The sequence below is a fragment of the Rissa tridactyla genome, chromosome 1 (genome assembly GCF_028500815.1).
Source record: "Rissa tridactyla isolate bRisTri1 chromosome 1, bRisTri1.patW.cur.20221130, whole genome shotgun sequence".
Classification (NCBI taxonomy): Eukaryota; Metazoa; Chordata; class Aves; order Charadriiformes; family Laridae; genus Rissa; species Rissa tridactyla.
The window spans coordinates 212,751,905-212,778,662 of NC_071466.1; the positions used below are offsets into that span (position 1 = coordinate 212,751,905).

The 26,758-nt window shown below is 42.2% G+C and overlaps 1 protein-coding gene across 11 annotated transcripts in view; it reads right to left on the reverse strand.

Moving 5' to 3' along the window:
• The window catches only part of CELF2 (CUGBP Elav-like family member 2), a 383,210-nt gene that overhangs the window by 147,611 nt on the left and 208,841 nt on the right, over positions 1–26,758 (reverse strand). The window contains exon 1 of one of the 11 annotated variants that reach the window (XM_054187226.1): positions 914–1,266. The exons of the other annotated variants lie outside the window; for them this stretch is intronic. Within the exon in view, the coding sequence (XP_054043201.1) occupies positions 914–921 (8 nt within the window). The 5' untranslated portion in view covers positions 922–1,266. Of the gene's footprint in view, positions 1–913; positions 1,267–26,758 lie in introns of those variants that run through there. 11 annotated transcript variants of the gene reach the window in all.

The following is a 26,758-nucleotide window of genomic DNA, read 5'->3' on the forward strand; positions in this document are numbered from 1 at the left end:
GCCCGTCCACCCCATCTTGGTACATGATGGGCTTAACGTGATATTGCTGGGGTGACACGCGTGAGCACTCTGGACTACAGCGCGGTGTGGTCTCGACCTGCTTCCGCGCTAACCAAGCCTGCAGAAAGCATGGAGAAGCTGCCAGTCACCTGTGAAGGACCGTAGCCACCTCTTTGCTTTCCGCACATGGAAGGGTTTTGGTGAATTGGAGGTCAAGGAGGCGCCAAAGCCGATTTCTGCAGCACAGAGGAAAATGTAGACCACCATGCATTATTTCAGTGAATCAAGCATTTTGTCTGGGCAGGGTGGACTTCTACCAGCGGCCAGGGGAAGGGAAGGAGTTTGGCTATTCCAGTAGTTGAGGTTTCATTTTGTCAATCTACCAGAAGCCAGAAGGAGTAGGGTAGGAGCGGGGCAATCCCACCCCAGAGGGCAATTTTTGCAGGTGGTTAAAATGTGCTGAGATATGCAGTGCGTATTTATTAGGTGATATTGCCTCTGGTTGGAGAATCAAGAAGTGCTAGAGGTTGTTCCCGTCTCTTCTTACCCCACTATCTGGCCTTGGGAATTTTAGTCCCTTGCCTTTGTAAGTCTTTCAGGTAGAGTCAATACTAGTACCCAAGTACAGGGTCTTGGAAAAGAGGGATGGAGAGGCTACAGATAAAATACTGGAACTGAAAATCAGGAACTGAAAATCTGCAGGTTTGGTTTAGTGGCAGGGGAGGGCAAAATCTTAAACGTACAAGCAAACAACAAAGAAAATCTTCATCCTTCCTGAGGCTTGAGGGTAAAGTATGTGGGTAGGCAAAACTTTGGGAATTGTGGGAAAGCTCTAAAATGTTACCGGGATGAATAATCTTATGAAACTGTGGCTCAACTGAACACCTGCATGCAGGGCAGGAGACAAGCTGACCTTGCCATTTGAATGGAAAACAGAGCAGGGTGTGGGGTTGGGGGCAGAAGGTTTTTTCTCTTTTTGACGTCCTCTCTGTAGAACACCTTTGCTCCTCCTAAGTCTTCTAAGTTCTGCCTGTTTAGTAAAGGAAAACATACATGTTGTCTGGGAAATACTTCCCAGTTCTTCAGAGAGGAGTATGGAAATCATCTTTGCCCAGCCAGGGTTTCGGGGGCAGAAAAGCGAGTTGGAGAAGCGCCCAGTCCTTCCGTAGGGCAGACCTCAGCTCTGATCAGATTGCTGGACAACAACAAAATCAATAGGAGTTGTTTTTTTCAAGTTGTATTACAGGGAAGCTTAAAAAAATAAAAACAAAACAATACAAAAGTTTTCCTTTTCTGAGTCTTTTCTAACTACTCTGCAACATAACATACTAGAAAAATCATTAGATTGTTACTAAAATGTCAATAGTTAGAAAGTGATTTTCCCCAGTGACTTTCAACATACTTATAACTCACTTCAGTGCTTTTGTGGGGGAAGGAAAAACCCCAAGCCCTGATATTACTGGTGGTTCATTCAATGTTATGGCACAAGTACTCCCAGCGGCTTCATGGAAGACGGAGTAATGGGTTAAGCCGGAGCCTGGCTTCACCTTCAGCTGGGCAAGCCTTCCACGCTAGCGTCAAATGGTGGCACAACCAGATCCCACCAGATGTACCACTATCAACACGTGCAACCGCGATTCGGAGATCACAGAAGAGAAACTGGCTGTGAAGCCAGAATGCTAAGCAACTTTTAATGAAAAAACCACCACGCGTGCTAGATGGAAAGCATTGCCTACGCACGGCGAAACGGGCCACGCTGTCTCCATTTCGCACTTGTCGAAACCTCTAAATCCCATCACCATGTGTCTTCTAAGCTCTTCAAAGAAAGATTCATTTTCCCTTGTATTTTGGGTTACTAACAATTATACTTTTACATCTGAAGAGACAGCAGTTATATAAAAGGCTACGTAGCACCGGCACACAAGTAGTCAGCAACAAATCTGAGTCTTTAAAGTAAACTCTCATTATAGTACAATATTTTATTTAGTTTCTTATTTTTACCCTATTTTTGCAAATAAGTTATTTTGCTCTGCTGGTTATGCTGTTCTTTTGAGGCTCACAAGAAAATAAACAACTACACATGATTAGGAAAGGAGCAACTCCGCCTTTAAAGGCATCATTCAAAGAAACAAAACAACCCTCAGAAAAACTGGTTTAAATTTCCCAAATAAACATACCATGAACAATCCCGACAAAGCCACACCCTAACACATACACACACTTCCCAAGTCATATGGGAGTCATTTATGGGGACACTTCTGACTTCAAAGATAAACCTCTGTCTTCTGGTTTTGAGTTTCCAGGGCGCGCTGCGCGGATGCAGCATTGGGAAAGCAGCAGAGCGCGGCCACTCGGAACTTGCTGGACAAATCGACAGGAAAATACATCTTGAAAAGTTGCCGAGAACCATGTTTTGAAGGTCACGGTAAATACTTGCAGCAGGAGAAATTTAAAAGGATGAGATAATTTCTTAACTGTACATTTTGGATAAAAGCTTAGCTTAGTTATTATTGGCTGTGGAGGTTTTATTCACAAGTGAAAATGGACCCGGGTCTTGGGGACTTGCTGGCACTTTTCCAGAAGAAACGGGAAAGGAGGAGATGGGAAAAAACAGGAATACCGTCCACATCCCTTTGACAATCCCATGATGTAGAAAGCCTCTTAACTTCAATAGCCTTGTGCAACAGAAAAGGTAGTTAAACACTCATGGATGTATTTTTAAGCTCCCTGTAATGTACTCGACCTGTGGAAACTTGGCCAGCTCAGGTTTGGCTGGCTGTCAGCAGCAGCGTGAAACGCGCTGTGATTTATAGAAATCTCTGTCATCACACCACAGGGTTAATTTCTTTCCTTCTTTCTTCTCTTTCCCTCCTCCCCCTGAAAGTGGAAAACTCTTATTTGTGATGACAAGTCTTTGGAAAGCTGGAGGATTAGTAACACCATGTGGTTCCCTAAGATCTCCAGCCCTCTTCCAACTGTTTTTGCGTATAACCCCTCTCTGTACGGTCATCAGCACCTTCGCTCAACAGATGGAAAAAGGGAAGAAACCTGCCCCAGGGCGAGTGGAGGAACCTGGACGCTGCCGATGGGAAAATATAGACTTGAAGCTCACAGGTCTCAATTGCTTGAAGCAGGAAACGGAGGGGAATCCAAGCACCAAATAGGGGATTTTAATAATCTGAACATTTATTTTAATGATTTGAAGGCTGAACCTGCTGGGCTTGTCACTGTAAGTGAGAGATACGGAGAAAAAACGGGAAGCCTGAATTTTCCTTCTGACTGCCACCGCTGGAGGACTGTTCATTTTGGTTTAACGCAGGGAAGGACACCCGTACCTCGCGCCCAGGCAATCACTCATGATAGACTGCATCCCGCTGGGCAGCGGGTCAGTTATGAAGACCCAACGCGGAGCTTTACTCCAGCAATTTCAAATTCATCGAGAGGGGTATTACAGATTATTTCAAGGCACATCAGTTTTCTTGCTATAACCACCCTTCAGAGCAGATGAAATCCGATAGAAGAACAAAAACGGGAAGTGTTTCTAATGGTAAAGAGCAGAGGACTATGCAACAAAGCAAGCCGTTTCTCTGCCACGCTCTTTCATAAGTCTCTTCCCTTTGCTGTGCTTATCTCCCTCACCTTTGAATCGGTACGTTGTGTTCCCATCCCAATGAAGTACTCCGCAACACTCGGAGGAAAGCACTATATAAATGGTGAACCGTTATGTTATTAAAGACAAAAAAAAACCCTTTCATGATACACTTTTTCCTTTTAACTTCATGCAATTCTAATTTCTCTTTTAAAAGCAGAATTTGAAAACCATGAAATACACCAGAAGTAAAATACTTTCCAAAGCCACTGTTATTGTTTGCATTGCAGGAGCATCTCTGAAACCCCAAACAATGCTGGCGGCTTTTTAAGTGGCAGTCCTAATTTTGTTATTAAACCCAGATATTTTCCTACTATTTTCCTATGTTAGGAAACACGACACACTCTCAGAGCATTTCAATAGGTGGTTAAGAAAAAAAGGGGAGAAGGGGACATGGCAGGTCTGAGTTCACTTAGCCTACAAAGTCAGGAATTTTTAATCTACTGTTTTCTACCAAGTATCTTCATTAAGAAGCCCAAAATCTTGAATGCTCCTTTACTTCTCTGTGCTTCCATCTTTCCATGACTAGAGTGAATGTCAACACAGTTGACTGAAACAGCTAATGCTTTACTGAGAAGGGTCAGAGAATCTGGGGGTTAACATCAAGAGTCTCCTGGACAGAATGGGAACATATTCCCTGAAGTTTTGAGGTAGAAGGGAATGCAACTCTGATGCGCCAGCTCACATCTCGCACTACTCCTTTTTTTCCTGTCACTTAGCCAGTACATCCCTTGCTATCCTTTCCTATTTAATTCGATGATGCATTCTCAGGCAGAGTTGCATAAGGCTGCGACGCTAATTAAAACTACCTTGCAATACTAGCAGCTATACAACATCTGACCGGTGGAAGAAAAATAGCTGGGTATGAAAATCAGTATCAGCTTTTACATAAAATACATTATTATTTAATAAATTTTAATTGCCTAGGGCATTTTTATGAACAACAGGAATTAACAAATATAATGTATACAATACATTTGTGTGTGTTTATGCGTATGTATAGATGTATTTGCAACAAAGAGAAAAATCAAGCCTGACAGTGTACTTTTGCCTAGTTCAGAACACAAACACAGCTCCAATGGAAAAGGAAAGAGATTTCAAGAAGCTTTCCCTTAGCCATACGGAGCTGTAAGAAGCTCAAAGTCAGCAACGGCAGCACGCTCACAACTGCAGCGTACGCGCCCCGACAGTTAAATCAAAACTATACATCCTCGAGGAGCGATTTAGACTAAATCACAGCTTGTGATTTCTCATCTTACGTGGTCAATGGGTCCGCATTTCTTAAAAATGGGAATATTGGTACAGGTGGGATTGAGACTTCAGGAGAATTGTTTTGCTAGCTCTGTTCTACGAGCGCTGCAGAAATGTACACAAAGCTTTACAAATGACCTCATTTTTACCAGGAAAGGACAGCTCAGCTATGTTCTATATTTTCCTGAACCGAAAGGAAGGCCCCACGGCCAAACTGTCATGTCTAATCACTGTGTTGCTTGAGAGTGTTTAAAACAAACAACTTTTTTTCTTCTTTTTTTTTTTTTTTCCTTTTTTTTTTAAAATAAAAAGCCGTGGAGCAATTGTACCATTTTGAAGGAGCGGGAGTTGCGTTTTCTATCACACAACCGAGACACCAGAATAGCAGTTTTACCCAGTTTGACGAATGAGCCTTGTAAGGACAAATTTTCACCTCATTAATGATCCGAACTGTTTATTCCCTCCCCCCACTTTTCCTTTTAGGTCATGGATCAAATGTGACCCACTTTCCTTGAATGCTTTCCCGCCATCTCTTTTTCCCGTTAGAGTAGAAAGCCAGTTGCTAAGGACACATTACAAAGCAACCACGCAACCGCTAAATATCTGCCCCCCAAACACACTTTGCTTCTCCCCTGCCTTTACGGTATTTCCCCCCCCCTCAGCATCTACTCTGAACGAGATCCTGCTTTACATTCAGGAAAGCCAACAACAGAACTGCTTATAAGGACAAGCTTAGCACGAGAATAGGATTTTCTAATGACTACAGAGACTCCTGGGGCCCTTCATATTTAAAAAAATATAAAGGCAGCAGCCTTGGTTTTTAATTACTCCTAATTCTAAATCTCATGGCCTTAAACACAATAGCGCTTTCAACTCGGAAAAAAAATGACACTAATCAGTAACAGAGTCCCCTGCGCAACCTGGTAGTCCTCCGATGGCATTGCAATGTTTGCACTGTTATGATTTTTCAAGGTTGACCAATGAGTCAGCAAAGCCAAGATGACTTAAAAGCATTAAATCATGCAACTAAAATGGCTTTTTCACATACAGCGCTGGATGGATTGCAATTAGCAAGGGGAATCAGTACAAGGCAAATATTGTAAGAGCAGAGAGAGACAAATAGGGAATTAAAGGAGATGGTGTTCATTTTGGAACAAATGAGCCCCAGATGTTAAGGTATTTGTGGTTTAATACAGCCCCTCTCACCAGCCAGGTAAGGAAAGTAATTAAAAATCATTAAAGTTCAGTTGCTGAGGCTCAACAGAAACGAAATGAAGATTTAATTCATCTGCCCTACGTCCCTCTGAGTAGTCTACTAATATTCCTACTCGGTGCAAAGTCCTGTGAAATGGAAGACTTGTGTTCTTCTGTAATCCTTTCTACGAAAATCCTTCTCCTTGGCATTTGTAAAAGAAAAGATGTCATTCCAAGCGTCTCATTGAAAAATTAAACATAAGTATGTAACACTGCAGCCACCTGGATTTCTCCAACCGTTTCGGCTTTCCGTGTCATTTATTACACTTGCCAGTACTATTGTGCAACACCTTGCCGTTGCTGCCTGTAACCAATACCTCAGTTTCTCTAGCAATTAGTGGTGCACCGTATGATTAAATGGTTCATGTATAAAGATTCGCATTTAAATTACACTTAGAGAGCGGACAAGATTGAGGATTTGGTCACAACTGGCATTTCTACTTCATACCACCCACTTTTTTTCCAGAGTACATCCACAACATACTTTCTCCTAACTCTTGTATAAATGAAAGAAATCGTATCTGCAATGGGATTTTCCAGTTAGCAGGACGGTGAAGCCGTACGTCAGAGCTGAACTGCACCACTGACACTATGGAAAGATTAGAGTCACCAGCATCCAAACAAAATGAACCATAAATGCAGTTACCGTTGAACTATCAATGAGCAAACCAAGCATGGGTCTCTAGCAGTGGTGGTCTAAGTAACAGCCTCCTGAAAAAAAGAATCAAATCCCGTTGATTGTAGGAGTCCCTGAATTCAGACACGTAATCTCCAATTTTGGATTTTAGGAACAATGCCATTAGCTTTCACTGACAAAACAGACTTTTACTCTCAAGAGCAACTGTGCTGCCCACAAGAAAGAGGACCCTGACATATAGCCAAGGCTTCCAGGCACCCCAAAGAGGAAGTCCATCAAGCTCCTTAGTTGTGCACTGAAAGCATGGATGGGGTCCATAGAGGGAATTCAAGGGAAAAGGCATCATTTGTCCATCCGGAGCAGGCAACCAAACCTGTTTTTCTGGACAAACAAATAACTTTCTATAAGCTTGACCACATTTTCTTCTTTACACTACCCCCTAATTCCTCTACTTCCCTTTGTAGTCACAGTTTTTTTCCTACCACTCCTCCTTTCAGTTGTCCTTAGCACACCTTTTATTTACGTTTAGCGCATTTGCTCTTCACTAAAAGCATAATTCCATCAAAAACCCACCAAATATATAAAAATAAGGAAGGCAACAATGGTAGCTGGCCTTCATTACCACTTCATTCCTGGACAGTATTCCAAAAGCAGAGTAAGTGACAGCAACTTCAAAGCGTTTGAACATAGGGCTCCTAGTATCATGTTTTATCATTTTTGAACACTATTTGGATTCCCAACAGCTCTCTTCCAGTCTGAATAACTATTCCACAACAATAAATGTGCTGTACACTGTTGATCTCTTTTTCTCTTTACTGTTTTTGTCAAATTGCTTTCTGCTCTTGTGATATTCTCCAGCTACGGCCGCTTGTTGCTCCTTTGCTTAACTTTGTAAGAATAAAAACACGAGTCAGATGCAGGGAAAAGTCATCTTATCCTTCAGTCCTTCCAGCAGCCAAGGCAGAACTGTCCTCTGGAGCGTACTGGTTATCTGCTCACTTGATGAATTCTGAAAGACACACAACCTCCATTTCCCCCAGTCCCCAGCAGTGGCTGAGCTCCCACCAGAGCTCCGGTGCAAATCAAAGTAAGGACAGCTAGGCATCAATTTTCCCACTCTGTTCTATTCTGGAAAGGAGATGTCAGGCAGCAGCACTGAGCTGCTCCATTTTGGTGTTTAATGTCTCGCATCATCATTCCAGTAGTATATACAAGCAGCGACTGTTTTCCAAAGGCAGATGTAGGGAGCCAGGTTACAATGCAACGAAGAATACCCATTACTGTAAATTAAAATCCTTAAACAAATCACCAACAGTGAAACAATCTCTGCTTCAATTACGCTGTTAGCTGGCACATCAAGTCTTTTCTTGCTTTGGCCAGAAATACTGAAACCATGATTGATCTAATCTGTAATCAAGTTGTTTATTTCAAATTAGGGATAATATAGAATCATAGAACAGTTTGGGTTGGGAGGGACCTTAAAGATCATCTAGTTCTAACCCCCCTGTCATGAGCAGGGACACCTCCCGCTAGACCAGGCCTCGAACACTTCCAGGGATGGAGCATCCACAACTTCCCTGGGCAACCTATTCCAGTGTCTCACCACCTTCACGGTAATAAAGAATTTCTTCCTAATATCTAATCTAAATCTACCTTCTTTCTGTTTAAAACCCTTACCGCTCGTCCTATCACTACACTCCCTACAGGATAGAGAGTCCCTCCCCATCTCTCCTGGAGCCCGTTTAGGTACTGGAAGGGGCTCTAAGGTCTCCCTGGAGCCTTCTCTTCTCCAGGCTGAACAACCCCAACTCTCTCAGCCTGTCCTCACAGCAGAGGGGCTCCAGCCCTCTGAGCATCTTTGTGGCCTCCTCTGGACCTGCTCCAACAGGTCCATGTCCTTCCTGTGCTGAGGGCTCCAGAGCTGGAGGCAGCACTGCAGGTGGGGTCTCACCAGCGTGGAGCAGAGGGGCAGAATTCCCCCCTGGCCCTGCTGGCCACGCTGCTGGGGATGCAGCCCAGGATGCGGGTGGCTTTCTGGGCTGTGAGCGCCCATTGCCAGCTCATGTTGAGCTTCTCGTCAACCAACACCCCCAAGCCCTTCTCGCAGGGCTGCTCTCAATCCGTTCTCTGCCCAGCCTCTATTTGTGCTTGGGATTGTCCCGACCCAGGTGCAGGACCTTGCGCTTGCCTTAAAAAGCATAACAGTGTGTATGTATGTGTTCATAGTACGACTGCAGACATCCAAAAGGAACTCCTATTTTACCTTCGCTGCTTTGCATTTTAGCCCCATTTCTTCCCTTTTACAGTCTACGGTAAATACAATATTTGCTTTTAGAGTTCTGACTCTCCAGGGATTATAAAGGAAAAGTACTTAACACAGAGATTATCTTTCTGGTGTTGCACTGTACGAATGAACATTGTTACGTTAATGGCACTATACAGTCATATTCAAACACCATTAAGTACCTCTCCAGAAAACCGAAGGAAGGGGAGTGATGAACTCCAGCATAGCTCTGCTTGGACTTGCAAGTACATTTGTGATTCTCCCTCCCTCACCACGCAAAGGATTCTCTGGAAAAGAACTTCCAGCCTTTCTTTTTCTTTCATTAACACTTTACAGCCTGTGTTAAGACAGCAAGGAATATTAATACTAAACACGCGAGGAAGCACAGACGCATACAACAGTCAATTCTCCGAGACTGAGATGTCTACACATCTCGTACAAAATCTTCCACAGAATTCTACCCAAATACGGATTTACATCCTCAACTCAAATCAGGACCCAGTTTCACACCTACAAACCCTAATCCTGGGTGTGTCTGCTTTGGGTTTAAAAGCATGCAACCAACTGCTTTCAACCAAACCAAGACTCACTACTTTGTTCTGTCAGACATTCCTCTTCCTTCACGGGTTTAGGACTTATTTTTAGCTGCTTTAAATCAGTATAGGTCAGATGTATACCTGCTAATGAGTATTGGTAATTAAGGTTTCAAACCACACAGCAGCAATCCAACACTTTCATGTTGCTGATATCTTTCTAAATTTGTGTATGTTTTCAGAGCAATTTCTGAGAGTCCTATTTGATTTAATTCCATTAAGTTCTTCAAGGCTAAAGTCACTGGCAAAAGCTCAAAATATCACTAAACACAGATTTTTCATGTCAGATCTTTGTCTATATTATCCTTTGAAAACCTTTGCCATCTTTCTGTATATTTCAAGTATCGCAGAAATTTAGAAATGCATATCCTGAGACTATAACTTCCAGGATTTTATATTTTCCATGCATTAAAATATGGAGAATATAAATGCTTGACGACAACAACAACAATAATAATAGTTATTATTTATTATTTGAGTGTTTAAAACTACTACAGCAAGAACATTTACCTGTGCTGAATTAACTTGATTAGAAAGCTTGACAAAACTTATCGGAAAAGCTGCAGTCATAGCTCCGTTAGTTCTGGGAAACATTTTGGGAAAACTCAGCAAATCTCACTTTTCCCTCTTGTAAATTGGAGATATCCGTCCAGCTTTGTCAAGCACTTTAAAAAATCACGCGAGAAAACTGGGAGTCACACAAGTACAGAAAATGTGAAGGAGCGTAGTCATAAATGCACTCCTTTCCCACAGATCTCAATTTAAGTTGTTCGTAGGAATCAGACAGGCCTCCCCGAGTCGGTCTGTTCAAACATAATTTCATTCGTATGTGTCTGCTCCCTCCGCATGGTGTAGAAAATAAAGAAGAAAGGAAAGAAAGCCTCAGCATGATCCTGAAATTAATTTTCATGATAGGAGCAATTGAGTCCATCTACTAAGGTACTTATAATTACATTACACTGTTACTCGCAAGAAAAACGTCCAGCTATAGTCTAAGAAAATATTAACCCCATCAGCCCAATCACAAATCACTACGTTTAATGTATTCTTCCTTTTATTAACACCCACAAGGTGCCCATTAGAGGCACCTTCACTGCTATCCTAAATCACTTCTAATTATCAGACTAGCAAAAACACGACGGAAATGTTATTTCGCGTCTCCGAAAGAAAAGCTCTTCACTGTCCAAAAGACGTGTCAGTGCCGGATGATTTAGTCCATGATTTTGTTTACTGCCTTCAACTTTCATTAGTGTTAAAAGTGCTAAGATTGTTTCCCTGACTGCTGAGATTTCCTAGGAGAGAAAAACCACCCAGATACTGAACTCTCCTCTACCTGCAAGGGGCCAGAGAAGCAGAAATGTCCTGGGGTGAGGGACTGGTGCAGCCCGTGCCTGTGCTGCTTCAGGCTGGGTTGTCACAGCGCTGGCTTTCGAGGGAAGGGAGGAGGAAAGGGACAGGAGCTGTGCCTGGCTCCCCCCGCGGAGCTCGCAGAGCCTGCCACGTCTTACTCCTGGCCTTGCCGTCTCGCCCATCTCCCGAGTCAGGTTTGGGTCAGACTCCTAGTTTTCCATTCGTCCCACATTCCTGCCATCCCACAGCAAAATAAGCAGAAAATTTAAACACACTGCGTGCCTCAACTGGTTATTTCACTCCTGGTAAGCTGTCTAATGGAGGTTTTTGTATTCTCCTAAAAAACGACTGAAATAAACACTTGATAAATTTTTAGTAAAACATATATTGTTCCCTGATTCTAGCTCTAAGCTTTTGTCTAAGCTTTCAAAAAACACTAAGAGCATTTCACAGGAGTAAAACCTTCTAGCTGAAGAAAACAAGTCTTTCCTAAAATGCCAGTCAACGTAAGGCTTATCCATGTTTAATCCCACTCAGACACATATTAATATCCTCTCAAACTAAAACAAAGCAGCAAAGTATGACAGCAACGTATTATTAAGAAGAGGAAGTTATAATAATTAATCTGGTGTTTCACTCTTAGAATTTTTGTGTGCAAGGGCGTGACAAGGCCCTGAGCATCCTGATCTCATTGGATCTGCTTCGAGTTAGAGGTTGGAGCAGACGACCGCAGAGGTCCAAAATTACGTTACTCTATGGTCTAGACATCAGCACCCAGAAGAAAATTCGCTGGAACTGGAGGAAACACTTTAGGAAATAAGGTATATTTCCTTGGAGAAAATGGATATTTTTTTCAATAAGACTTCCTTTAAATTTTTCTTTGTAATATCATTTATTCCCTACAGGTGGCATTATACCTAAGTGAAGCCTGACTACAGCCCAGAAAAGGTGGTACAGAGAATGTTCCTTCCATCCCCTAAAATGCTTCAGACCTCCAGCACTTTGCATTTCAACTCCGTGACCACTGCTCAACTCAGCACACACACAGTGCCGTTTGCCCAGGGATCAGGGAGCCCACGATACCCATTCAATCATGGGAAGCAAGAGCTAAACTTTACGGGCATGGCAATAATTTTCTCAGACTTTGGATGAATCATATCCCTTCTGTTTCTCAAACTATCTATCCGTATCACAGCTGTAACATACACCTTCTGTTTAGAAGCTCCATCCTTGAATCATTACCACAATACAGATAGGTAAGAGATTCTATGGATTTATTATACAGGAATTGTACTATGGCATTACAATTTACTAGAGGAAATGCAAACATTATTCTGCTAAAAACTTCTCTGTGCCATTCCACAATGTTGTTATTAACATGCACACACAACAATAAAAACTTATGGGCATTCACAAGCAGTTGTTATATCATTTATGAGACAATGATAAAGCTGTACACTATAATCGTAACTTGTCAAAATGGGAAAAAGCGTACAAATTAAACCAAAATCAATTATTTAAACTATGATGAGGTATCAAAAAAGATGGAGTTGGCTATTAAAATGATACAACTGATGCACGTGAAAATCCTGAAATCAAAAAGCCAAACACCAAAGACCATTGATCTCCATCTCTCAGTCTATGTTAGAATGAACGATGAAAAGGTTGTATTTGAGCTGAGCATTACAAAGCCAAGTTTATAACAAAATATTCTAGTGCTTCGCCCTCTCACTGCTCTGAAATTGGTGGGTCAAAAAAAGAGAGGAATCCAGATTGCCAAAGCCCCTCATTTTGATTGCAAACTAAAAACTTGACTTCCACAACCTCCTTTTAGCTTTTGGTCACTTGTCAATACTTCATAAGAAATGATAAATCATTTCTAGACTGAAACCATTCCTTGAAGCCAGCAAGTAACAACCTATGCAATTTAGCAACCCTCTTTCACCTCTGTTTCTCCAGGGCTGGCCTTGAGCAGGGAAAAAAGCTGCTGGAGAATCAACTCTTCTGGAGCCTGTGCAGTTCCTGCAGCTCATGGGCCACCCCAGGCTTCAGCCCAGAAACAGCTCCATAAGGGTAGACAGTCCCTGGCCTGATCTTCTATTTGAGCAGCTTTGGAGCCAGGAAAACCATCATCCTGGCTGTATTCCTGCTGCACACAAACAAAACGAACACCTCTCATGTATATTTAAACAGAAGAAGGCCTTCTAAAAAGTGTTTTCCAAATATCATTTTGTAATCTGGTTCCACTTAGAATATACAGTACACTCCAAAAGGGAAAGGAGATACCTAATTTTTCAAAAAAAAAGAGGCAGTGATAACACATTTGCATTTCATCTGCTGCATATATTTTATAAACCTCATTAGCATTACAACCAAATAAATATTTATCACTGTAGTAAACCTTCCCCTTGTCGTTGGTTAGACCATAAACCCAAACCATACCTTAAAAAGAGCTAAACTATAAACGAGCATCTCAGCAGCTTACTCTGCACGGAAGCATGGAAGCAAGTCAAGCAAAAACCAATACAAGCATCTCCCATATGAACAAAAAGCTGGTGCAATTCACTTTAAACACGCTTCTCTCTTGGCTTCTGAAACACCGCTTCGCTGTTCTCTTCTTGGTCCCTAGTTGCCTCTTTGCCAAATGTAACACATATTTATAAGAGGTTAAAAAAACCAGAAACAAAACACTACCAACAACCAACCAAACAGCCCAACACAGCGTGAGGGGGAGGACAAATAGTGGAGTTAGATGTAGCAGCTTGCTTTTACTGTCTCTTTGTTTGCTCTTGGGAAAATGCAATAGTGCCTTCTGAATATTAATTGAATAAGGAGCCGTGCAAATTCCAGCTGTTGCCCGTGCAATTGGGTCTGGAAGAAGGGTGTTTTCTCAGCCCCCGGTTTCATTTCTGGACTTCCAGAAATGCTGCACATATGTAGCCCTGCGAGTTACACAATTTAATTCTGTAATCCATCTGTGAAACTCCAGTTTCTCTGACTCCAGTGGCACATCAACATTCTGGAAACTGTAACTAGGACAAGAAACATATTTAACGCGGCTCTCCTCCACATGTTGTGGTTATATATGGCAATAAAGGGACCAGGTTGCCAACAGAAGAACATATGATGCAAACCCCGTTTTTTGAGGGATATGTTTAATCAAGTTGAAAGGCCATCAGGCAAGTCTACTGGACAAGCGTTCTTCCCCTGATTTTCGTGGGGTTTGCTACCAAGTTACTTAAACCCATGCCACATGCTTCAACACAAGTCATCGCTGTAGATGGCAGCCCTGTACTACCAGCACCCTGGGGCAGTGACGTCCAACATGAAGGTTCACCTGGAAGGACATCACAACTGGGGACCACTTGCACCCAAACTCAGCGTGCAAGTGTCAAACCTGAGCGAGCACGAATTCGGAAGAAGTGCTCACCACTTGTTTTACGGAAAGAAGGCAAAAAAATGCCAAAAGGGTCCATTTAGATGTCCCATGCCGAGTCCTTGCGTCACTGACCAGTTTTGACCTTAAAGGACATGTGGAAGTATCAATAAGTGCAATCAGGGAGGTCTTTAAAAAGATTTTTTTAAATGACTAGGGTCTTTATCCTGTCACATTTTCTGGCCCCAGTACAATTTAATTTGATTTTAAACTGTACTGTTTGATGAAATGTCCTGTTCTTTAGTTCAGTGAAGTCAAGACACAATAAATGGATTTTTAATGGACGAAAGTTCAATTTCTCTGGCAGCAGAGGCACATGAGGAAAAGAGACACAATGTACAAATGATGCACTCTGTGCTGACTTTCGACCCCAACTGTTTCGTGACAGGTATAAAGATGAAGTACTGGGGGGAAGGGAGGGAGGAGAGAGAAGAAAAAGAAGAGAGCTTTGAATGGCAGCAATGCTAATAGCCAAACAGCATACAAATCATTTAGAAACACAGCTTGGTTTTGGGGTACAAGAACAGCACAGCCGAAACCGAGCTATAAATATTCTTCTTTTTCCTTTCTTAATCTTCTTTGTACATCTTAGCTACTATTCCTGTTCAACGTTTGGCTTTCTACCTTACGGTGTGTGTCTTAGTAAAGTCAAGTCTGGTGTTTGGAGGGGAAGAAATATAGTGATATTATTAATCTCTGTATTATTTGGAGGAATCCTTAGTAGAATATATGCAAATAACGCTATTCTTCAGTGTATTTATTGAGCAGGAAATGAGTTCATCATTAGAGACATGGTTCAAGGCGGTGCTTCCTCAGTCCTGTTGGAGAAATGAATCAGGAAACAAAAATAGCTCTGATGGTGCCCATATTTATCAGGACTTGACTGAGCCACATTAATTAAATAATGATTCTTTAATTGAAAATATGATGCGCTATATCTAACGCTCTGAAAGACCATTACGAATTATTTGGAAGCTCCAAATATACTTCAAGAATCAATTAAACGGTATTAAAATTGAATACAAACTAAAGACCAAAGCACCCATTCCTGTCTATTTACCTCAGCTGGTTCAACGATCTCCAACTTCAAAATCTCTTAACTCATCTGCCAGATACAGATTGTGGCTTTTAATATACAATGTCAAGAGATTGCAACTGCTTACCTCTGCTCAGTGGCTCTAGGCTAGAAATTCTATTTTCAGTGTTTTCCCAGAGAGGAGGGCACCAGCACTGAAAGGTATCCCCACGAACGTTTATATTTGAAGCGCTGTCGCTAGATCTGCCAGCAGAGGCCTTCACACCACCTCAATTACTTATCATGAGGCAATATTTATCTTCCAGCTTCACCTGGGAGGAGATACACTACCGTTCCTGTCTTTGAACAGCATTTGTCAGGTTAATTAATTAATTTCCCATCACCCATTGCTCTGGCCTGCCGGTCTGGCAGATGCCCCTGACCCTGCTGCTCCCGTTGATTTCACTGGTTGTGGGGCTTTTGGGTTTGGGCTCTTCCAGCTCAGCAGCTCTACACGCAGCCAGAGTGCCATTCCTGTCCCTCGAACACGGCTAATTTGTTCTCAGCAGACACGACACAGGGCAGAAAAACCAACCCAAGCGGCTGGTGGTGTCTTTTCCCCTCTTCCATAGACACTGATGGCCTTTCGGGCACCTTTTCATCAAAACTTCTTGATGAGGGAGCAACTTCGCTGCTCTGAGAGTGTTGTGGGTATCAGATCTGGAATGAACTGACACTTCCTTCAGCAAGCGTCAAAGACAATTTGTGGGGCTCTTCTCATTGCCTTGCAATCCCCTGACTATTCAAGATCTTGTGGCCCCCAAAGAGTAGCCCAATGTTCCTGTAATTCCGATTTGTTTGAGGGCCTGTTTTCACTACTTGATTAAAACATTTTCAGTCATATTTAGCCTTAAACCTTCATTTCCCTACTAACAACTCCTTCAAATACATATTGCACTCGATTACAGTAAACCCACAAACATAACGTTCCCTTTTCAGATGCATTCATTTGCATCTTGTGTTAAATGGTTTATAATGGCGCCATATCATTCAAATGTTAACTGAAAATTATCATTCTTAATTATCTCACACCTTTATAAATTTTTCAGGTCACCTCTCTTCTATTACAAACTGTAATCTGGGTGTCTTGGTTTTATTTATAACCAACACGGCGCAGAAAAGCTACGTGTAAGCTCAGTCAATATTTTTACGAGGCTTGGTGCCTCCCCTTAGAGAAATTACTGGAGCTCTTTTCATGCTTACAACTAACTTCTTCACAGAAACGGTAATGTCTCTTCCCCTGCAGTCACAGCCAACAGCAACCTTTAAATTGCTGAGGGAAAGACATTTTGAGGTTCGAGAAACATTGTGCAGAAGGCACAAATTGCCGCCATCCTTAGAATATCTTAGTATATCCCAACCACGGGGAGTTCAGTCCTGAATTACTGCAAAAATATTATTCCAGGGACTTCCTCTGAACATCTAGTCCAAAAATAAGTATTGATCTTGTAATGTGCACCTAAGAGCTCACAAAACAGGGGTGCTATGAGTGTCTGGAGCAATGGCGCTTCTTAAGAGATGCTCTGGCAGTGTTGCAATATCTCTGCTTCCAGGCAAAAATAGAGGGCTGCATGAAATGAAATACAAAGAATCATTAGCCTAAATTATGCAGCAGGTCCTAAGGCTGTTGTAGCCAGTATCGTGCAGACCAACGGTATTCCGTATTAGTAACAAGTTTGAAGAGATCCAAAGAATCCACACTTTTCAGTGAATGTTAAGATAATAGTGAGACAACGGAGTACTTGGGTGAGACGTTACTTTAACGAGAGAGGAAACCCCCCATTTTTGCTTCCCTGCAGCAGTACTGAGAGCTCTGGTCTCAGACAAGCTTTTTATCAGGGGCTAACAGCGGACAGAGGAAACCCCTAAACATCAGAGGAGACCACAGTTTCTTAGAGGAGCACCGGACTTTGGCATCACCCTTGATGAGACGATCAGTTGGGAGAAACACCGCGTAGCTCCCCAAAATCTGCACTTTTCACATTTTTGGGTTAGAAAAAGATTGCAGTAGGGTCTTGCTTCATTATTACTTTGCTGTGCCGTTTCAGTTCAAAGATGATGGGCATCCGTAGCACTTAATTTAGAAAGGGAAAAAGCGTAACACTGTGTACTAAATATTTCATCATCTTTAAAAATAAATAGATGGAAGAAAACCTGCACATCATTACTTTGGACTTAAATGAAAGACAGTTCCTGAAGAGCTTTAAACATCTTTTGTAATGGCATTGTGTTTTGCTTTATTTCTTAAACTTTCCAACTCTGAGAGGAATGCAGGAACTGCATATCCAGGAAAAAGTAAAAGGAATAAAGTACATACATTCCACAATTGGATTCAGTTCTTCCCTTTTCTTTTAAGTGGGGAAGGGCTACTCTTAACATTAGCAAAACCAGCTAATTCTACAGAAATTCTGCCAACGAGTACATTGCCCGCTCCAAGAAAAAAAGTAAATATTGATGAACTTAAAGTGTATTTTTCTCTTAGTTAAAGGCTGCACACGTTCAGATCTTTAACATCTGCATTTCCCAAAAGGACTAGTTTTCTCTGGACCGTCAGATTTTGGTTGGATGTTGTGCCATCTAAAACATGCAAAGCACAGTAGTGTGTATATTCCACCACTGGGTTCTCCATGCAATCAGATGTAGTTCAGACTTATAGTCTCCCAATTCTAAATGAGTATGCTTAACCAAACGGTATTGATGTGGCTAACTGCTGGAGACATAACCTCAAATCCCAAAACCACTAGTCTTCAGGGCAAATAAGGAACAAGCTAAACTGGCATCCTCGTCGTGTACCAGACAGTGATAAAAATTAATCTTAAGATTTCTGTCCAGATTCATTCTAAACCTTGCTAGACATGGCTGTCTGTTGAAATATGTATCCAAGAAAGGAAATTAAATAGAGAGATCTGCTTCCAAGCTGAAGTGCAATGCCTACCCTAAATCAAATCTATATCCGAATTTTGCCCAGTTGTCTTACTCCTGGCTCTGACACTTAATCCCCAAAGGTAGCTGAGTTAGTCTCCCCCTTGCTCAGATATTACATCTCAGAACACAAGTTGACAGCCTTCCATGCATGAAAAATATTAAATGTTTTAGCTCAGGAAATGATGTATGGAACTTCTTAGGGGCGGTGAAAACTGGCTTTGGAGCTGCTACCAGGAAGATGACGGAAAAGCAGGTACGAATTGGAACCTTTGATAAAGTCACGCAAACCAAACCCATCATATCTAGGATGCCATGAATCCCAGACTCCCTCGCTTTCTTCTGCAGGGTAGTTTGGAGTTTGCAAGTAGTTTGGAGTCAACACCTAAAATGTGATAAGCCTGCATGCAAAACCACGCGGTTCAAAAAGCCAAGCGTCTACAGGTAAGTGCCTTTTGGAATTACAATAGTAAAGACTGTGACTGAGGACATACTCTCCCAGCACAACTTCTGCCAACAACTTACTGCGATTAGAAAGTTGTTGGAAAGAAATTTATAGAGGAATTGCTTTCTGGAGTCATCTTGAATTAATAAATAATAGGTACCTTTCTGAGAGCTGTTTCAGAGCTGTGTACAGCTGGATGAAAACTAGCACTATGGTCCAATTTATTTACCATTAGTTTCTTTCTCTCTCTCGTTTTAAACTCTAACACACAATTTCAGACTACTGTGAAAGCCTCCTTAATTTGCCTCTGTATTGTGTAAAGCAGATGTCCTGCCTTCACAAACTGATTAGTAAGTGGTTTATATTATTCCAGTGGTTGTCATCATTATTGCAGAAATGTTGAGCAAGGCTGCTGTAGGCTGCTTTTGAAAACGTCTAGAATGCCAGACCGTCTGTTTCAGAAGTGACACAGGTGTGCAAAACACGCTCTTCTGGAGAAAACAGAACAAATAATATTCCATGAAATAGCACATCACGTTTCAGGTAGATGGGTACCTTCAGGGTCACAGTAGATGGAGTATAAAAATAACAAAAGCACTGGGCCGTAACTCCCAAGACCAGGGTCTTATCCCAGGCCCTGGTACAGTACTAGAAATTTGGTCTTTGACAAGTCCTTTTGTTGGGATAAATATCACATGTGTTATCCTAGCAGCATCAAAAGCATCTGAGGCAGTCTTCTGCTGGACCCACTCTTTTTCAATTGGCTGTAAAAGGCCCACGGTAGATGAACTCTCAAGACAGCTACAATTAAGCGGGGTGAATCTTGTCACGAGTCACACAGGCAGCTTAACATTTATATTAATTGTTTTTGTTGGAGAGGGTGAAGCAAAGTCTGCCTCTTTTAGATGTTTGTTCACCTAGCACCTGACCTTGATTGAGCTCTCTGAATACTACTGCAATAGAAATTAATGCTAATTATAGCTTTAAAAGATTAGACACGTTAAATCTGCTCCTAGGTGTCCGGACAGTCTTAAAAGCAGAAAGAAAGGTGGGCATTTAGTTGATTGTGAAGTCATACTTCACCATTGGCTCGTTCCATTCCTTATAGGATCCAAGCAGTTCAGCAACTCTCCAACAAAATTAGAGCGCAAGGGAGGTGACCACAAATACTTATTTATTGCAAGAACCGTGAATTACTACTGCCATCATTGCAAAAACATAGCCACGTGCTTTCTGCTTCTGCAGAACGTAAGATAAAAAGTTCTAACTTGCCCATTTCTGCTCACAAGCCCTGCAAACCTCACAACTGATAAACAAGGGCATTTTTTATTTTTTTGGTTTAACTTCACACAAATGGTTCTTAAAGCAGGAGGAACTGACCTCTTCCCTTGTGTCAGCATTAAAATTTCATGACTACATTGTTAAACAGAGAGAGCCTGTGTCAGCATAGATTCAGAGAGTAATTTTGGTTGGAAGGGACATCTTGAGGTCACTTGGTCAAGCCACCCTCAGAGCAGGGCCAACTAGATCAGGTTGCTCAAGGCTGTGCTGATATTTCAGTACCTCCAAGGGCAGTCCCTCTGGGTGCCTGTTACTATGTTTGACCACCACCATGGTGAAAATCTTTTTCTTTCTCTCTAATCAACATCTGCATTTCCATTCTAACAACTTGGGCCCGTTGCCTCCTGTCCTGTGTACTCTGTGCACCCCTGGAAAAAAAAAAAAGTCTTGCTCTGTTGTCTTCATAACTTCTCAATAAGTAGGTGAGAACAGATTTCCCCCTCACTTTCTCCTCCAGGATAACAAAGCAGCTCCTTGAGCCCCTCCTTGGATATCAAGTGTTCCAGCTCCCTAATCATCTTGATGTCCCTCCATCAAACTCCTCCCAGTATGCCAATGTCTCGTACTGGGGAGCCCAAAAATGGACGCAGTGTCTAGATGTGGTACTAAGTGAAGAAATAACCACCCCTCATGGCCGGTTGCCCATCCTTTTGCCAGAACGCCCCGGGATGCGGTTGCCCTTCTGTGCTGCCAGGGAGCAATGCTGGCTCCTGGGCAACTTACTGTCCAGCTAGAGCCTCCCCCAGGGTCTTTTCTGCAAAGCAAACGATACTGAAGTTCCACAGAAAGACATCCACGCGCAAACGGTTAGACTGCTTGCAATCACTGCTAGAATCAAAACCTACAAGCACGGTGGCTAAACGGCTGTATGGTGAGACCAAGGGCATAAGACGCCAAGCCAAAGCGTGGCAACCTGTAGCAAGAGTCTAGATCATTAAAAAAATATTTTAAAAAAGAGCTGGGCAATTTTTGCAGCAAATACCCCACCCTCATACACAAAAGACACAATTCAGTTATCTTGTCTTCGTCACTAATTTGTCTCAGAAATACATAAACTCTATTTTTTCAAATTCAGTTGACAACAACAGTGTCAGAACAAATTATTCTTTCTTAAGACAAAGCAAAAGACACTCCCCATCTCTTACCCAGCACTGAATCAAAGCCCCAGATTGTGACACGCTCTCCATCTTTGCAGATTTTCAGAGTACAAACACAGAGCCAAGCTCAGCTTTTACAATGAGTCACTCACACACAGCAACCAGTTCACAGAAGTTTTTATCTTGGAGCCTTTCAAAAGTATCTTAAAAAAAGACAAAGTATTTTCTAAATTACTTCAACAGAATTTTTATCTGGGGACTCTAAGGAAGCTTTATAATGTACAATCTCACTTTTTCTACTGCTACAGACAAATTTCTTCCCAATTTTAAAGACAAACAAGCTTTCCAGTTACAGACAAATCCTAGAAAAACTCTAGTTGCTAAATCAAATTTCTGATCAAGAGGAAAATAATCTTCAAAATGTGTCAAAGCAAGTCAAATGAAGGGACTCCTGCCTGCGGAGCACTAGAAAACTTCAAGAGCTCTGTTGTTTACTTCAGAATACGAATTTCTCAGAGTACGAAACTATCCATCCTACTAACGTATCCAGTAAGTGTAAATATATATTTTGAAATATTCCTTTCTCAACTGAAATTTTAGTAGCTTTTATATATACGCTTTGATGCACATTACAAAATTAAATCTGTGAAGCATTTCTGCTTTTCACTTCTGTTGTTAGCAGCTAACCTGAGCTAAGTCTCAGGACTGACAACAGAAAGCTGCTCCTAATACTTTTCCTAATCTAATTTGTTTCAAGATCAGTCTGCCTGCAGATGAACACATGCATGTGTGCACACGTTTTATGTAATATACACAAATAGCCATTTCCAGAAAGAGCATATGCCTTCTCGGCAGCCAAAATTCTCACCCTTTTCATTTAGGACTAGCAGAAAGCAGCTTTTCTGTAGACATCCTTCCACCTTTACACATCGTATCTTTAATAAAAAAAACCAAACCAAACCTGAAATTTAAAGACTACTATAAAAAATTTTCAACATTTTCATTACCCTTTTGTTCCAAAAAGCGCAAGTACCCAGACTAGACATTTCAGTGCAGCCATTAAAGCAGAATGCCTTTTGAGGCAGAATTCTGTGAATGCACTCTGGCTTATAAAAAATGTATTAGATGATAGCTCTGAAAAAGGCTCTGAGGCGTAACATGGTCTATCATGTTGTGCATGCATGAGTTAGCTTTTACAAGATCAGAACCAGAAGCGAAGATGAATGCTATTCATTGTAAGCCCAAAGCTTTGGAAGTTCAGTATCGCAGTGCTTGGGGGTCAGTACTAGAGCTATTAAAAAAAAAAAAAAAAAAGTACATTCTTTAAAGGATCGTCCGGTTTTTAAATGTTTGGCGCACATGCCCACCCTCGGTTCTCCACGGCACAGACCCGGGGCTGCAGCAGAGCGGGCAGAAGACCCCGAATCACGGAATGGTAGGGGTTGGAACCGCCCGCTTCCCCCCGCTCCCCCAGCCCCATCCCGCACCCGTTGAATTGGTTACGAGAAGGTCAGCGGTGTTCTTGTTGGCGGGTTTTAAAAAGTCAAATATCACTTGATGGGGGGGTGGGGAAAGCAATGACTTCACACCGGGTGTAGAGAGGAACAATTCTGGCAAGGACTCATGCACTTACTGTCAAAGAAAATTACATACAATTTACTATTTTGACATTCTGGAGTGCGTTCGACGCATTATTAGGATTTGGAGGTCTTAAAGAGAAGCAATTCAAATGAACATTAAACTAAATGGATTTTCTTTGATGAAATAATGATAAATAATAACACAGATGACTTGGGTTGTTTGCAAAATAGCTTATTCATAGTCAGTTGCCCACATTATTTTGAAAATATCCCGAAGCTCAGGACAACCCTTTTTCAGATGGCTAGACGCCTTATGGACTTAACAAAGAGTTGCTATTCTTATTAGTCAAACTATTAGATATACGATGTGAAAAGACGCCTGAGCAATATTGCACCGCATCCTGAGAAAATGTACACTTCAAAAACTATCTTTGCACTTTGCTTCTGACTCCGAGTAACACGAGACCGCGGCTGACGAGAGTCCCGACGTGGCAGTGTCCCCACAAACGTACTCTCCTCAGACATCTCCTCTGTGTTTTCCCTTCTAAGCCAATTGCTCTTCTTTGCCACCAACCTGAAGTGTCAGCTGTGACTTTCTGCGTAGCTCTGAGTAATGGGATCAGCTAATGTTCGGCACATGGAGAAATTCCGTATCATTCTCCTCTCTAAAAATACCGTCGGCTGCCGCTAGAGCCGCTCAGCGGTGATGAATAGCTGAAGGGACAAGCAGGTCTCTAAATTTACCTCATATCTGACAGCCCTTCAGCAGATATGGGTAATGGATCCTACTTACTCCAAACTACTGTATACTGCAAGGCACTTTCCCACCGCGTGAATATATACACTCAGTATGGGCTGCTTAACGATCGCGATTTTTTTCTTCCCCATTAAGTCAAGCTGATTACACATTAAAAAGCTGTTAGTAAATTTTGAAACATGTTACTAATTCAAGCAAAAAAGGCATGTTTGGTCTTCAAATGCACCTCCAAGCCTCTATCAGAGAAGGTCTCAATTGACTTCTAGGGATTTGCCTCAAGTGCTGAAAGTGTGCGCATCCTATAAATGCACACAGCTAATTATCTTCAACGACTTTAGCTGATTTGCTCACATAATACATGGGTATGTCTTTTCTGGGTATACAGCATTATAGAATTTCATCTCCTGAAGGTCATTTGATGACTTTATGTGATTTTTTTTGTGTGTGTGCATTTTTAATAAGGTCCCATTTCTGAATCGAGGAAAAGAGCATTCGATGAGACAAAGGGTATTTACTGCGTATCTAGGGATCTCCAGATTGGCAATTATATCATAATTGTTTTTAAATTCTAAAAAAGGGGGTGGAGTGGGGAGGTAAGAGATAATTAAGTCACATGAACAGGACCCAAATTGCATTTGCTCGCAGTTTTGTTGTGCACAATATCAGTTTAATTGAATCATCTGTAATTCTTCTCACTTTTTCCTCCCCCCCCACCCCCCGCCTGCAGGAACGCACGCAAGACATTATGAATGAGAGGCTGGCTGGCGGATTTCTTGAGAACAGAGATTCCAAGTATCCATAGGATTTGCCCGAAAACAGCGGATGAGATGATGTATGTCCATGCGTGTGCGCGTGAGCGCACCAATGTGCCAGGGAGGGTGGAGAAGAGGGACGGCCTTTGGCAAGTCGATGTCTCTCAGCTCGCGAACCCTGATTTCACTATTAATATGTGATGGTTCACTGCACAGAAGCTTTCAGTGAGCATCAGCTGTGCTACACACGCGCACGGGGGCACACACACACACACATATTATTATATATATACACTGCCTGACTTCAGTCAAACCAGTCTGTCATATTCAATGAATCACCGGAACAATGGAATGGGCACAGTTTCACCTAACTCGATTAGCAAAGCATTTTTCGGTAATAATTGATTTGAGTAACATTTGCTTCTGTGTTTTTAAAAGAGAAAATCTTCATGATTTAACTGGCTTTGGCTAATGGGAAAGACCCTCGCTGATGTGAAATCAAAATATGTTGCTTGCAGTTGGCACTGGAATTACAGAAGAAAACTAGGGAAATAATAGCAGCACCTAATCCATAATCCTCCTGGCGAAAAATGAAGGATTCCAGTTTATTTAGGGGCTTCCCGAACCGAAACACTATCCTTAAAAAAACTGCGATGCTCACTCTTAAAAGTTTTCTTTTATGTTATTATTTTCTCTTTGGTGATTACATGCCTGCAACATTTGCACGCATCCATACTAAATGGCCTTCGTCAGAGCAGTATTTGGGTGACTATTAAGCTCGATTCATTCATCTTGACATTACCCTTAGAGACAGGCAAGCGTAATTCTGACTTTACAGACCGAGTGACCTGACCACGGTAATAACGTAGGTCTGTGGCAGAGGAGGGAAATTGTTCCGGGCCTGCCGAGTTTCTTAATAGCCCCGTAGCCACCGAACACTCTATCCCGGTATCTTTTCATTACAACTTATCTAAAGCATATGTATTTGGCTTTGGACTGTGGCATTCTCTGTTCCCCAGACAGTAAGCAGGAACCCAATGGAATCTCTAAAACAAAAAGCACATTTCTTTCCTTTCCCTTGAAAAGCACTAAAGATTTGGGGCATATTTTTACTTCCCTATCTAAAAGACTTCTATGAAAATTGTGGCAGTTATTGGATCGGTTTGTTTTCTTTTCTATTTGTTGACAAAAACACGAGGCCAAATTTTGCTCTCCTTTACACCCAGATGAATTTCTAATAACCCCACAGGTTTCGAGATTTGACGAGATTGAGCAATGCGCGAAGGACAAGAGGTGATCGCTACCGGCTCTGCCAGCCTGACTGCCACAGGCAGATTAGCATTGCTTCTGGCAATCCTAGAAAACTGTGCAGAGCCAAAGCCCACACCATAAATAGCTTCGGGGACAAAGGCTTATTGTAAGTGACACCTTTAATGATCTGGCTATTTATAGGTTTCAAACCCAGGACAAACGATAGATTCCTTGCCAGCTGCTTATACTTAGCGTTGCTTAGAGTATGGGGAGGGAGGAGGCCTAAGCGTATTTTCACCTTTAGCCTCTGCCATCAGCTACTGAGCAAGAGTACCCGCTGAGCAGACTGTCGGGGAAACGGATGACGTGCAAAACCTAGAAGCTTGCCAGGTGCAATGACACGGGTCCCAACAAGCTGCATTTGGACAACAAGAGATCCTGGAGTTGGTTTTCAGCGGTGACAAGCACACCCAGCCCAAGCTAGATCCAACCCGCTCAGCTCCCAGTCGGCCATCGAAAAGATGCAGTCAGGTTATCAGAAGTGTTCACCGCGAACAATCCCAACAAGATCAACTGAGTTTGCTGGATGCTGAATGATCTGCAACACCAGGTTGCTTGTTTAGGTGCCCAACTACAAACCATCAAATGACAGGCTCCTTCGACAGTCGAGCCCTTTGAGTCCCATTCCCTAAACCCTTAAAGAAATGATTTGGCATATCTTTAGTTGTAACAAGGGACCTCGAGATGCAAAGAGTAAACTGATGAATGCTTCTGCACTCTAAACGTGCTGAGGGCTGATTTGCACAGGTACTCCCACCTAACAAACCCCCGTGTGAAACTACTGCTGCTCTCTTAAAACTGATGTGCAGAAAATATTCCTCAGCTTTCTACACTAGCAAATATCCAGTCGTTTCATTAGATGCGTCACAGGCCAGCAAACCCTCAAAAGACGTTACTGCAAACACTCTTGAATGAACCCATGGGATGGACAAAACTGGTCTTTGCAAGGAAAAACTGCTGGAGTGAGTGGTAGTTAGAGAACAGCTGCAAAACAGGGCATTAAGTCAGCTCCGTTGCAGTCAAA